At 34.9% G+C, this 14,262-nt stretch overlaps 2 protein-coding genes across 2 annotated transcripts; both read left to right on the top strand.

The window, feature by feature from the left end:
- Nucleotides 1-729: 729 nt before the first annotated feature.
- Nucleotides 730-3,006, top strand: LOC112707409 (pentatricopeptide repeat-containing protein At3g06430, chloroplastic). The gene is made up of 2 exons (XM_025759138.3): nucleotides 730-1,246; nucleotides 1,413-3,006. The coding sequence occupies exons 1-2, from the start codon at nucleotides 860-862 to the stop codon at nucleotides 2,562-2,564; spliced, it is 1,539 nt and encodes a 512-aa protein (XP_025614923.1). The 5' UTR covers nucleotides 730-859; the 3' UTR covers nucleotides 2,565-3,006.
- Nucleotides 3,007-3,388: 382 nt separating this feature from the next.
- On the top strand, nucleotides 3,389-11,301 carry LOC112707401 (pleiotropic drug resistance protein 3). The gene is made up of 22 exons (XM_025759124.2): nucleotides 3,389-4,010; nucleotides 4,773-4,896; nucleotides 4,991-5,076; nucleotides 5,198-5,282; nucleotides 5,640-5,799; nucleotides 5,901-5,977; nucleotides 6,057-6,110; nucleotides 6,182-6,272; nucleotides 6,359-6,660; nucleotides 6,738-7,333; nucleotides 7,423-7,583; nucleotides 7,664-7,767; nucleotides 7,872-8,022; nucleotides 8,105-8,316; nucleotides 8,416-8,745; nucleotides 8,843-9,133; nucleotides 9,402-9,485; nucleotides 9,565-9,698; nucleotides 9,857-10,084; nucleotides 10,259-10,430; nucleotides 10,519-10,773; nucleotides 10,927-11,301. The coding sequence occupies exons 1-22, from the start codon at nucleotides 3,622-3,624 to the stop codon at nucleotides 11,203-11,205; spliced, it is 4,365 nt and encodes a 1,454-aa protein (XP_025614909.1). The 5' UTR covers nucleotides 3,389-3,621; the 3' UTR covers nucleotides 11,206-11,301.
- The last annotated feature ends 2,961 nt before the right edge of the window (nucleotides 11,302-14,262 follow it).

Consider the following 14,262-nt stretch of genomic DNA (forward strand, 5'->3'; position numbering starts at 1 on the left):
AATTATGATCTTGATATTTTAAAAATTAAATGGGCAATTTTCTTAAATAAATGAAATGGACATCAATTTTATCTGATTACACATCTTTAAAAACGATGATGCAAATGCATTTTTTAATGAATCTATAGAAACCGCTACTGGCAGTCGCGGTTTATGTGCATTGGTAATTTTTTTGTACCGCTGCTATCTATAGCAGTTTCTATTCACCTCCTAATGCGCGTAAACGGCGGCTGTCAATAATAATTTATGTTCTCTTCTATTTCGCTACTGTCAGTAATGATTTCTATAGATTAATAAAAAAATACATTTACGTCTTCGTTTTAAAAAATATGTAATAAAATAAAATTGATCTCTATTTTATTTATTTAAAAAATTACCCTACTTTTAACCATAAAAATTAAAATACAAATAAGTTTAACTATAAAAATAATAAATTATCGTAATATCTATAAAGATCGAATTAGTATAATAAACTTATCTAACAAATTATAAATTTTCTATAATTTTAAAGAACTAATCCAATTCTTAATTAATATTAAATTATGTTACATATTTTTTATCGAAAAATTTAAATTTACAATCTTTTAGATAAATATAAAAAAATATTATTTGAGTTATAACTCGTTAACAACATGCTACATGCTTAATCATTAAAATTGTTTGTCTTGAAATATTTTTTTATAATTAAACATTGTATTTTACATTTTTACTCTTAAAAAGTTGTATCTTATCGTGAGGCATGAAAGTCAGAAGGGAGAAGATGGTCATTTCGGTCTGCGTTAGAGGCTTAGTGCCGAGAGGGTAAGCCTTCTCTCTGTGCTTCGAGTTTCACTTCACACTTCACAGACTCGCACTGCTTATGGTTATGGCTTCCATTTCTCTCTCCTTCTCTTCTTCCGTCGTTCCCTCTCCAATTCCACACGACAAGTTCAAGAACACCTCTAAAACTAACAACCCTAGATCCCAAGATTCCTCCTTTAGTGTTATCCGCTTCGCAATTTCTTCTCCAACAAACTCAACAACTGCTTCTTCTTCTGCTTCTTCGGTTGCCAAGAAGAGACACTGGAAGCAAGGAGAGTACCCTGGCGTGTCAGAAACATCATTAACCGGGAGTACGAGGAGGTCCCCGATCAAGAACATCAAGAAGAAATTAGACAAAAAGAACAATGCAAAAGCCTGGGTCAACACTGTCACTGAAGCCTTGTGTGAACACATCGACAAAAAGCAGTGGCTTCAAGCCCTAGAGGTTAATCTCAATTTCAATTTAATTATCGATTCTTTGAGCCTAAAGTCTCACATTTTAGTGGATTCTCAGTGTTATTTATTCTTTTTTGCCATGTTTCTCTTTTAGGTTGTTTAATGGCTTAATATTCATTGCAGTTGTTTTTATTTTTGTTGATTGGGATATGCAGGTATTTGACATGCTTAAAGAACATTCATTTTACGAACCCAAAGAAGGGACTTACATGAAACTGATTGTGTTGCTTGGTAAATCCGGTCAACCCCACCGTGCCCGCCAGCTGTTTGAAACAATGATTAAAGAAGGTTGTGACCCTACTTCTGAACTTTACACGGCCTTATTAGCTGCATATTGCAGGAGCAACCTCATTGATGAGGCTTTTTCGATTCTTAATGAGATGAAGAACCTCCCTCTTTGCCAGCCTGATGTTTTCACTTACAGCACCCTGATAAAAGCCTGCATGGATGCTTTGAAGTTTGATATGGTTGAGTTGCTATATGAAGAGATGGCAGAAAGAAATATCACGCCTAACACCGTCACTCAGAACATCGTGTTGAGTGGTTATGGTAGGGCAGGGATGTTTGACCTGATGGAGAAAGTGTTGTCAAGTATGCTGCACAGCACTACATGCAAGCCTGATGTTTGGACAATGAACATAATCATCAGTGTCTTTGGTAACATGGGCCAGATTGATACGATGGAAAAGTGGTATGAAAAATTCCGAAACTTTGGGATAGAACCGGAAACACGAACTTTTAATATCTTGATTGGTGCTTATGGAAAGAAGAGGCTGTATGACAAAATGTCATCTGTGATGGAGTATATGCGCAAGTTGCAATTTCCCTGGACAACTTCTACGTATAACAATGTGATTGAGGCATTCGCAGATGTAGGCGACGCTAAACATATGGAGTGTACGTTTGATCAGATGCGTACCGAGGGTATGAAAGCGGATACTAAGACTTTCTGCTGCCTTATCAATGGGTATGCAAATGCTGGCCTCTTCCACAAAGTAATTAGCAGTGTTCGCCTGGCCGCAAAGTTTGAGGTACCTGAGAACACATCCTTTTATAACGCAATCTTGTCTGCATGTGCAAAGGCTGAGGATTTGATGGAGATGGAGAGGGTTTTCAAGCGCATGAAGGATAAACAGTGTCGACCAGATGAAACAACATTCTCCATCATGGTAGAGGCATATAGAAAAGAGGGTATGAATGACAAGATATACTATTTGGAGCAGGAAAAACAGGCAATGATGGCTGATGATAATACAGTGGATAACCCCGAGGATGAACATCATGATTTATCTGTGGTTTATAGTTAAATGTGCTTGGAAATCTCTTTTCTCTCATCTCCATTTCTGGAGCAGCTGTTTGGTTATTTTTGACATGGAAGGAGTTGTCAGTTGCGTAATCAAGCTTCATATTTTCGTGATGGATGAGAACAACTCCTGTCTAGCTTCCCATATGGTTATTGTAGAGTTCAATGTCATTTTCGGCATCCTTTTAACGCGGAGAAGAATTCAAGTATCTGCACTGTTTTGGTGTACAGGGTTAATTCACTGATAGTAGAGGTGAATAGTCTTAGTCAAATTTGAGTCCTGTTAAATTAATGTCTGAAAGGAAAGTTTATACCGAAAGGCTTAAATTAGGGTGCTGGTACTAGTACAGTTCCAATCCACAGTTCTTTTGTGGTTTAGGAAGTTGTATGATATTTGGATTATATATAATAACCAGACAGTGCAGAAGTGAATTAGAAGTTGCCAAGTTCTCATAGCATGAAGCATTAATAATTAAATTTCTCCAAATTTGTTGAGCTTAGTTATATGTATAATTAAAAAAAAAACTATTGAGATGAAGAAAAAGGAATCCCAAAAGCTAGGAAGACCAAAGGTTCTCTTTACACGAGCAATTTATTTTCTATTAATTCAGTGAAATTTTTTAACACCAAGATCCACAAAATGGCCCCGTTCACATTGGTGTTTGTGTCAATGATATACCCTTGCTTGTACTTATTAAATTCTGCTATAATTAAATATTTTCAAATATGCCTCAGCTTTTGGACTTTGTTGATTAATTAATGTATCTGCGAGAGGCATCTTGTAATAGAAAAAAGGGTGTGACTGTTTTTGTTTTGATTCTTTAACAGCGTGTTCAGCAGCCATTTGCATGCCAAGGTAATGCATGACATATTGCATTGCATCATCAACATCTAGCAATCAAGCTTAAAAACATAGCGCCATACTCCTATAAATGTACGGATTTGGAAATATCATGCACTCCACACAGTGACACTGCCAAGGTTTAAGTTCCTTATGTTATGTTGAGATCAAGGTTAACCTAAACTACAACTAGAGAGTTTGTTAACCTTGATTGAGATAGATGGCTCAGCAGGCAGGTGTAGATGAGATAGAGTCTCTGAGAATTGAGTTGGCAGAGATTGGAAGGAGCATAAGGTCCTCATTCAGAAGCTATGCTTCCAGTTTCAGGAGCAATTCAAGCATAAATCCTGCGCTCGATGTTGATAACAATGAAGGCGATGCATTACAATGGGGTGAAATCCAGAGGCTTCCCACTTTTGAAAGGATCACTTCAGCTTTGTTGGATGTGCATGATAGTATCGGAACGAGCCGAGAAGTTAAAGGGAGGCAGGTGGTTGATGTCAGCAAGCTTGGAGCTCAAGAAAGGCATCTGTTCATCGAGAAGCTTATTAAGCACATCGAGAATGATAATCTTCGATTGTTGCAGAAATTCAGGAAAAGAATTGACAAGTAATCTTTTTTCTTCCTTTTTTCTAATTTTTTTAAGTCAACAGGTTGAGCTCTATCTTTTTTTCTTGGTGCATAAGATATATACGTATAACTGGTTTTGCTTGGAGATGCTTCACTAAATGTATTTTAAATATCAATGATGATGCATGATAACCAAATGATAAGGACGACGACTTTATCTTTCATACGATTTTGTTTTATATGGCTAGAGTTGACTTCAAATTTGCATAAGTAGTTGAAGAACAAGATTAATACAATATTCAATATAAATATATAGATTATAATAAAAATGGGGGATAGATTCTCTCTTGTGGAAGTTTTCCTTGATCTGCTTATGTGTACATTTTTGCAATTAACTAAGGTGGGTCAAAATATTTAGACATGACTAAATTGTATAAAATTCTCACTTAAAGGCCCTATTTAGTAACTATCTTAGCGAGAATATCAGTCCTGATGCAAAATTTACATGATTTTCTATCCATCCAAATTTAAGAAATAACAGGACACGGATGGAAACAGAACTTTTCTGTCTTTCCTCTACCTCTTAATTTTGCATTTTCTTTATAAGATACTTACTAAACATAGACAAAAAAGACCTTTTTCCAGAAAACCACACTAGTAAATAGTAAGTAACTTCCAAATGTGGTGAATTAGTATCACATATTGTGGTGTCCACTAAACTACTAACAACCTTATTAGTTATATCATGTGCATACATGTGAACATGGTTAATATTTTTTTTTTTTCATCTTTGCTTTGAAGAGTTGGTATTAAGTTACCCACTGTGGAAGTGAGATATCAAAATCTTACTGTGGAAGCAGAGTGTCAGGTAGTTAAGGGCAAGCCCATACCTACTTTGTGGAACACGTTCAAGGGGTGGATCATTGTAAGTTAACATCTCTGAAAAAATCAATTCGATGTATAACATCATTTTACACTATTTTTCTAACTTTTAACATTTTTTCTTTTGCTGCGAAAAGGATGCAGGTAAATTGTCAATCCTACGATCTCAACACTCCCGCATAAGTATAATCAAAGATGCCAACGGCATTATTAAGCCTGGAAGGTATGTTTATTGCTTACAAAGATAAGTAGTGCCATTGAACTTTGATAATCAGTATTCAGTAACATAAATTCATAACATGATTGTACTAGTGATTTGTTTTCAATGCTTGATTCTTTTGCAGGATGACCTTATTGCTTGGCCCTCCAGGAAGTGGCAAAACAACACTATTGTTGGCTCTGGCAGGGAAACTTGACCATTCTCTCAAGGTTTTGAATCTCCAGGCTTTTTTCTTGTAATTTATAAAAACACTAGTCAGGATGCAACTATAGTTTCGAATTGTATCACAATGAAGATTGACTAATTTCTCTATAATATTTGGTTTCGAAAGTCGCATCTTCTTGCCATTCTTATATTGAATCTTTCAAGCATTCTGCTTTTTTGGGTCATAGCATTTTCTGTCTGCTACTATGTAACAATCTTTAGCGATGCAAACATTCATACTTCTAATATCGAGTACCACAAACGAATCAATCATTTCAAAATGCGATAACTTGTTTAAAATAAAATTGATCTTTTGCATACTTGCTCTAATTGCCTATGCATTTATATGTATTTTCTAATAGGGTTTAGGGGAAATTTCTTACAATGGACACACACTAGAAGAATTCATTCCCCCAAAATCCTCAGCTTATGTAAGCCAATATGATCTGCATATTCCAGAGATGACAGTTAGGGAAACACTTGATTTCTCAGCACGTTGTCAAGGTGTAGGAAGCAAAGATGGTAGGTAACTCAAATTTCCCGAAAAAAAAAAAAGGAAAAAAGAAAAACATGTTTAGTTAAACTGATGGCTTGAGTGATATTTTGTTTTCCTTGTACGAAAGAGCTTCTGAAGGAAGTAAGTAGAAGAGAGAAAGAAGCAGGAATAATGCCAGACCCTGATTTAGATGCATATATGAAGGTACAACACCCTACATCTTTAACTTGTCCACCTCCAAGTCTTGTTGGAGAACATACTTTGACTGAATTTTTCATTATAGGCGACATCAGTGAAGGGATTGAAGAGAACTCTTCAAACGGACTACATTTTGAAGGTAGGAAACTAATTTTCTCCATGGATTTAGAGTTTCAGTGGCTCATATCTTGATAATTTGTTGCCTTATAGATCCTTGGTCTCGATATATGTGCCGACACATTGGTTGGAGATCCTATAAGAAGAGGTATATCGGGGGGTCAAAAGAAAAGGTTAACAACAGGTATCGGTAGTATACTCTATTGCAATCATTTGATTATAACTTGATGTATGAAGTGGAGATGATCCTGACTTTGGTGCATGATGAAGGAGAAATGATGGTTGGACCAACAAGAGCTCTCTTTATGGATGAAATTTCCAATGGCTTGGACAGTTCCACTACTTTCCAAATAATCTCGTGTCTTCAGCATATGGTGCATATCACAGATGCAACCGCTTTGATTTCTCTCCTTCAGCCAGCACCAGAGACCTTTGATCTCTTTGATGACATTGTTTTAATGGCAGAAGGGAAAATTGTGTACCACGGTCCACGTGATTGTATAGTTGAGTTCTTCGAGGACTGTGGGTTCCAGTGTCCACAACGAAAAGGCACTGCTGACTTTCTTCAAGAGGTATATAAGTAAAGCTTAATCTTAATTATATTTTCCTTTATAATTTCATAATAATTTGAAACATTTGTTAAAACCAGGTTATCTCTAGAAAAGATCAAGCACAGTATTGGAGCAGAGTAGAAGAACCTTATAGCTATGTTACTGTTGAACAGTTCATTGAGAAATTTAAGCATAGTTCATTTGGCAAAAAGCTAGGGGAGGAGATCTCAAAGCCATTTGACAAGTCTCAGAGCCATAAGAATGCTCTTGCCTTTAGAAAATACTCATTAACAAAGTGGGAATTGTTTAGGGCTTGCATAATGAGGGAGCTTCTTCTAATGAAAAGGAATTCTTTTGTCTACATATTCAAGTCAACGCAACTTGTGATTGTTGCTTCTATAGGAATGACTGTTTTCATTCGGACACGAATGTCTGTTGATGCACTTCATGGGAATTATTTCATGGGGTCGTTATTCTATTCACTCATCATACTTTTGGTTGATGGAATTCCAGAACTTTCTATGACAGTATCGAGACTTTCAGTGTTCTACAAACAGAAAGAGCTGTACTTTTATCCTGCTTGGGCTTATTCAATCCCTTCAGCCGTTCTCAAGATTCCACTTTCATTGCTGGAATCTTTCATTTGGACTGCACTTACTTATTATGTTATTGGTTACAGCCCTGAGATTGGCAGGTTAGTCCTCAATGGAAAGCTAATTTCATTCTTCAATTTCTGGCATTATTGTAACAATGTTTCAAGTAATGTTCAAATTTTTCTTTCAGGTTCTTTCGCCAATTCCTCCTCCTATTTACCTTGCACATGTCAGCAATATCAATGTTTCGATTCGTTGCCTCAGTTTTCCAAAATGTGGCTGTTGCTACGACGGCTGGCACTCTGACCATACTATATGTTTTACTATTTGGAGGCTTCATCCTCCCAAAGCGTGAGAAGCTAGGACTCTTGATTTTTTGAGCATATATTTTTTTGTTCAAATGATAATTCTTAGACGTTTTTTCGTTGTAGCCTATATGCCATCCTGGTTGCGGTGGGGATTTTGGATTTCTCCTTTGTCATATGGAGAGTTGGCTGTGACGGTGAATGAATTTCTTGCTCCTAGATGGCAAAAGGTAATAATGTTTTGAAACTTCTGTATGAGTTTCTTTTGATAACAAAGATTCCTCAACTTTACTGTATAGAAAATGTGAGTCTGGTTTTGTTTTTCTTAATGAAGATGTCTACAAACACAACGTTGGGTCGCAAAATAATGGACGGCCGTGGTCTTAACTTTGATGGCTACTTTTACTGGATATCGATTGGTGCCTTACTTGGGTTCACAGTTCTGTTTAACACAGCTTTTACACTGGTCTTGTCTTTCTTCAAGGGTAAGTTAGTCTCTTGTAGGCCATGTTTCACATTAACAATATTATTATTCATTAACCCTTCACTTTGGTATTGTACTCTTAGCTCCTTCACGGTCTCGTGCCCTTATATCTTCCGACAAGCATTCAGAATTACAAGGAAATCAAGAAAACAATGATAGCTTTGCAGGAGACAGCACTCTGGTTGAAAGTACAGCTGAACCAAGAAAAGGTCAGCACTCAGGAGGAATGGTTCTGCCTTTCCAGCCACTAACATTAACATTTCGTGATGTGCAGTACTATGTTGACACAACTATGGTACCCTTTATGATTGAGTTCCACTTAGTTGTTACTTACAAAATAAGTTACTATTGTCTCCCTGGAGATGCCTGTATAATCACATCATTTTGAATGCAGGAAATGAGAAACCGAGGATTTGACAAGCAGCTTCAGCTTCTTTGTGACGTTACAGGTTCATTGAGACCAGGCATATTAACAGCCCTGATGGGAGTCAGTGGCGCGGGGAAAACAACTTTATTGGATGTTCTTTGTGGAAGAAAAACTGGAGGTACTATTGAAGGGGATATTAGAATCGATGGCTATCCAAAGGTTCAAGAAACATTTGCAAGGATCTCAGGTTACTGCGAACAAAATGACATTCATTCTCCGAATATAACAGTAGAAGAATCCGTGATGTTTTCTGCTTGGCTTCGGCTTCCTCCTCAGATTGATGCAATAACTAAATCTGTACAAGTTTCTTCTTAAAGCAGCAAATTATTTCTGTGACATTGAATTTATTTATTGGATTGGATTTCATTCATTTCCTCGAATAATCATTTCTCAGGAATTCGTAAAGGAAGTCCTTCGTACTATTGAGCTCGATGGGATCAAAGATTCCTTAGTAGGCTTGCCAAATGTTAGCGGATTGTCCACCGAGCAAAGAAAACGGCTGACCATAGCCATTGAGCTTGTTGCTAATCCTTCAATCATATTTATGGATGAACCAACTTCTGGTTTAGATGCAAGGGCAGCTGCAGTTGTTATGAGAGCAGTGAAGAATGTTGTTGGAACAGGAAGAACTGTTACATGCACCATTCACCAACCTAGTATTGATATATTCGAGTCATTTGATGAGGTATACTGTCCCTTATGTAGATTCCAAATTGATTTATAATCATATTACTCTGTGATGAAACATCTTAAACGGCTCCGTTAGTATTCTTGGTTTTGGTAATATTTCTGACAGATATTTCTAATGTTAATGAAGTTGTGTGTTTCAGTATTCTTCCTAGGAATTTAGCATGAAAGATGCCACAGGATATAGTTTTGATATCTTTCAAAGTTGGGTATGTTGTAGATTCATGAGTGTACTAATTTAAGGTTCTTGTCTCTGTTACCTTAAGCTAATTCTCATGAAAACTGGAGGATGCATAATCTACTCTGGCCCACTCGGAAAGCACTCAAGTCGGGTTATCGAATACTTTGAGGTCAGTTTGATCTTACTGAAGAAACAAGTGATTGATTGCAAAATCTTGTTTTACATTCTTGCAACTTGTGTTCATACAGAGTATACCAGGGATGCCAAAGATTAAAGACAACTATAATCCATCGACATGGATGCTAGAAGTAACTTCAGGTTCTGCAGAAATCGAACTCGGAGTAGATTTTGCACAAATTTATAGGGAGTCAACTTTATATGAGTAAGTAATTAAAATAATTTTGTTAGAGCATCATTTTACTTGCTAGTACGAATAAAATTCCAGTAATATATAAATTATTAGCATCAACATATTAGTGAATAATTAGACTTTTTTTTTCTTTTTTTGACACATTATTATTATTATTCATGCGAGTGCAGGCAGAACAAAGAGTTAGTTGAACAATTAAGTTCACCAGCTCCTGGTTCCAAAGATTTGTTTTTTCCTTCTCATTTTCCACAAAATGGTTGGGAACAGTTTAAAGCATGCTTATGGAAACAACATTTGTCATATTGGAGAAACCCTTCATACAACTTGATGCGCATAATGTTTGTGATTGCTGCATCCTTTCTGTTTGGGATAATATTCTGGAAGAAAGGAAAGAACATGTTAGTGAGCATAATTCTACTGAATAATTTTCTTAACAGTTCATGTTTTCTTCATTTTTCAAAAGCAGATTGCTGCTATTAGCAATTCTTAAGATATTTGGTGTATTTATTTATGATCTGATTTTGATGCACTATTAGTGTTAAAAAGTTTACTTCACTTTTGCTTATTTACAGAGACAACCAGCAGGATCTGTTCAATATATTTGGTTCAATGTTCATTGCTATTCTCTTCTTTGGTATAAATAATGGCTCGTCAGTTTTACCGGTTGTGGCAACAGAGCGCACCGTTCTGTACCGCGAAAAATTTGCTGGAATGTACTCTCCGTGGGCCTATTCATTTGCACAGGTTCACCATTCATGTTCATCTGGTCATTTTCTTTCTCTGATTGAAAAAAAAATGTAGAAACTAGAAACCATTTTTTCATGTGTTGTAGGTAACAATTGAGGTTCCCTATTTGTTGACTCAAGCTGTTCTCTATGTCATAATCACATACCCTATGATTGGGTACCATTGGTCTGCATACAAAATATTTTGGTCATTTTACAGCATATTCTGCAACCTGCTATACTTCAATTACCTAGGAATGGTCATTGTTTCATTCACACCAAATGTTCAAGTTGCTTCCATTGCGTGTTCCTCTGCTTACACCATGCTCAATTTGTTTTCTGGCTACATTGTGCCACGTCCGGTAAGTTTTATTCTACCCTATACCTCTTGGTTAGAGTATAAGACGCTTAACATCTTCACTAATCTCATATCTGTAATTATACATATCTAATAAAAAAATGGTAAATTATTAGTACCTATTAATGATAATATGATGGTTGTTTCCTCATTGCAGCAAATTCCAAAGTGGTGGATTTGGATGTATTATTTATGCCCCACGTCGTGGGCACTGAATGGGTTGCTTACTTCACAATATGGAGATATAAACAAGGAGATATCAGTAACAGCCTTTACAGATGCAAAAACCAGAACAATTGCTGAATTTTTAAGAGACTACTATGGTTTTCACCATGATTTGTTAGGTGTAACTGCTCTAATTCTCATTGTATTCCCCGTTATATTTGCCCTTCTATTTGCATACTGCATTGGACACCTCAACTTCTTGAGGAGGTAAAGTCGTTTTGTAAAGAGTGCACCCGTAAAACATGTATGTCACAATATGTGAATAGTTTGATCAATAAAATTAACTTATTGTGTTTCTTTATTGTGACATGCTTTGCCTATTGTTCCAACCACAATAAATAGAAGAGCCAAAATTTTTGCTGTCAAAATAATATGTTAATCAGTATCGATTCTTCTTTCTATCTTTCTTTCTTTGTTTATTTTTTGTACTAATTACCTTTTATGATAGAGCTGTTTCCAACTAAAGACTCGTCCAAATCTGGATTAGTTGAGGCAAAATCTTAGATACTGAAACTGGGCATCGGATTCGGTGGTCTCAGAACGTTTGGACCATGGTCTCATAACAAAACATGTTTTTTAAGGTTTTTTAATAACTGCTAAATAGTCTTTTTTTGAATTTAATTACAAATTAATTCCATATATTTTATTTAATTATAAATACGATTTTTTATTTTATAAATAATTATTTTATAATAAATCTATCATGTTTATTAACAATCAAGAACAAAAACAATAACGAATTAGATCTTCCATTGATCATAATAAATTTTTTGGCTATTTCAATCGATTAAAAGATTAAATTTGATCCGGGACATTCGTGAGGAATTACAAAATCGTGTTTTCTTGAAAACCAATCGATTGGACTATCAAACCAATCGATTGAATTCTAACTCAATCAATTGGATTTCAGTTTATCACTAAACAATCGATTGAAAATTGCAAGGAAGCATGATTTTCGCATAAATCAATCGATTGGTCATATTAACCAATCGATTGAATGATGAATTAAACGTGAATTTTATATAATTCAATTGATTGTTTAGAATTTTCAATTGATTGAATTCTTCAAAACAATCGATTGGCTAGTACAATTCAATCATATACTGTCATTTCACACTGATTTTTGTCATGGTGCAGTCTACCACCATGTCGGGTTTCTAAACATTGTACCAAATTATTTTTTACTATATAGTGGAGCTCGTATACAAATATGATTGAATCCAGAATATATAAAATCTCAAGCAAATTATGTCAGTACCAAAATAACTGCCTTTTGCTAAGAATGGCAGGCCATGTAAGTTCAGCCAAGGCTCCAGAGAAGCTAGCAACTCAAACAGTTTCCTACACAAAAAACTGAATTTCAGCATTCATACAGATTCAGCATGGAAGCTGAAAATAAAAGAAAAGACTCTACAAACACCAAAACAAACTGACATACTTGTCATCATGAACAGAAACTCTCCACTCTTCGTCATGAAAAGCAACATAACTTGGTTCTGGTACAAATAAAAACATATCAGAAATTAAAGAAGAACAAGAAATGATAATTACAATGTTAATGCAAGTGCAATAGATAACTTGTAACATTTTATTTATTCTCCCCTAGATTTACAGGTACAAAAATTTTGACTAAAGAATAAGGCATATGACCAATGCGAAATTATGGATCTTAGAATTCTTGTTTGACATAAAACACCTTATATGCCCAGTATGAGGTTGTAAAATGAAAGAAAATTAGTGATGCTAACCCGCTGCTATAGCACCCTGCTTTCCCAGATATCATTGCATCAAATTCACGGTGGCAATAGCAATTAACTCCACTATATGATTAAATTGTACTATCCAATCGATTGTTTTGAAGAATTCGATCGATTGAAAATTTTAAACAATCGATTGAATTACATAAAATTCACATTTAATTCATCGTTCAATCGATTGGTTAATATGACCAATCGATTGATTTATGCGAAAACCATGCTTCCTTGCAATTTTTAATCGATTGTGTTAGTGATAAACTGAAATCCAATCGATCGAGTTAGAATTCAATAGATTGGTTTGATAGTCCAATCAATTGGTTTTCAAGGAAACACGATTTTGTAATTTCTCACGAACGTCCCGGATCAAATTTAATCTTTTAATCGATTGGAATAGCCAAAAAATTTATTAGGATCAATGGAAGATCTAATTCGTTATTGTTTTTGTTCTTGGTTGTTAATAAACATGATAGATTTATGATAAAATAATTATTTATAAAATAAAAAATTATTTTTATAATTAAATAAAATATATGGAGTTAATTTGTAATTAAATTCAAAAAAGACTATTTAACAGTTATTAAAAAATTTAAAAAACATGTTTTGTTATGGGACCATTTAATAGTCTAAACGTTTTGGGACTACCGAATCCTGAGCCCTAAAACTGAACAAGTAATAGAAAAAAAAAGTATTGACTTTTCTTCTCTATGAAATATTTAGATGATACTTCTTTCTATTTTATTTATAAAATATATATTTTTCATTTTAATAAGATTAAAATAATATATAATTTTTTTAACTAAAATACTCATTAATAATTTTTTTTTAAATAAAAAGCTCAACACAATCAGGTGGAGCATCAACGTCTCAATAGAAAAGTCCTAAACAGATGAAATAAATTAATTCCTAATCATCTTTGATACAAGTCATCAACAACCCAAAAGATCAAATATCACTCCACTCTTTGTAACTTTTAGTCGACCTGTTAACTACTCCTGTAACACTTGATTCTTGATTCTTGAAAATTCTGTCATTCCTTTTCAACCAAGTGCTTCAAATGATAACAATGAAACCAAACTCACCAATATTCTATTAATTTGACTGCACGATTGACCTCCTGAACCACGTAAACTTACATTCATTCAGTTCTATATCCACCAGTTTGATAATGCTGTTAACACACTAGCACCTTTTCTTTCTTCCAACTGCATAACCTCATTGAAGACACCCATGTAGCAAAGAGGAACCTAACATATTTCCGATAAAAAACAACTCTTTCCACACAACAAGCTTCTCTTCCCTTGTATGCGCACCATACACCAAGCAAACAGCACAAATAAAAATTATTGTTTGTCAATTCTCCTTCTATACACAACCATCTCTCCCCTTTGTAACAATTACTCAACCTAAACATCATAACATTTTACATTATTAATAAACCTCCAAAAGCACCTTCCGATCCCACAAATTCTAAACTCACCACATCATTACCCCAAAATTGCACTACATCAAAC

This window comes from Arachis hypogaea, chromosome 1, assembly GCF_003086295.3.
Source record: "Arachis hypogaea cultivar Tifrunner chromosome 1, arahy.Tifrunner.gnm2.J5K5, whole genome shotgun sequence".
NCBI lineage: Eukaryota > Viridiplantae > Streptophyta > Magnoliopsida > Fabales > Fabaceae > Arachis > Arachis hypogaea.

Bases quoted from the DNA above. Each gene is read 5' to 3' on its own strand.
- LOC112707401 (XM_025759124.2), top strand. From the start codon at position 3,622: ATGGCTCAGCAGGCAGGTGTAGATGAGATAGAGTCTCTGAGAATTGAG. The intron at 9,486-9,564 runs GTCAGTTTGATC...GTGTTCATACAG, and splicing joins GGGTTATCGAATACTTTGAG to AGTATACCAGGGATGCCAAA. The intron at 9,699-9,856 runs GTAAGTAATTAA...ATGCGAGTGCAG, and splicing joins AGGGAGTCAACTTTATATGA to GCAGAACAAAGAGTTAGTTG.
- LOC112707409 (XM_025759138.3), top strand. From the start codon at position 860: ATGGTTATGGCTTCCATTTCTCTCTCCTTCTCTTCTTCCGTCGTTCCC. The intron at 1,247-1,412 runs GTTAATCTCAAT...TGGGATATGCAG, and splicing joins AGTGGCTTCAAGCCCTAGAG to GTATTTGACATGCTTAAAGA.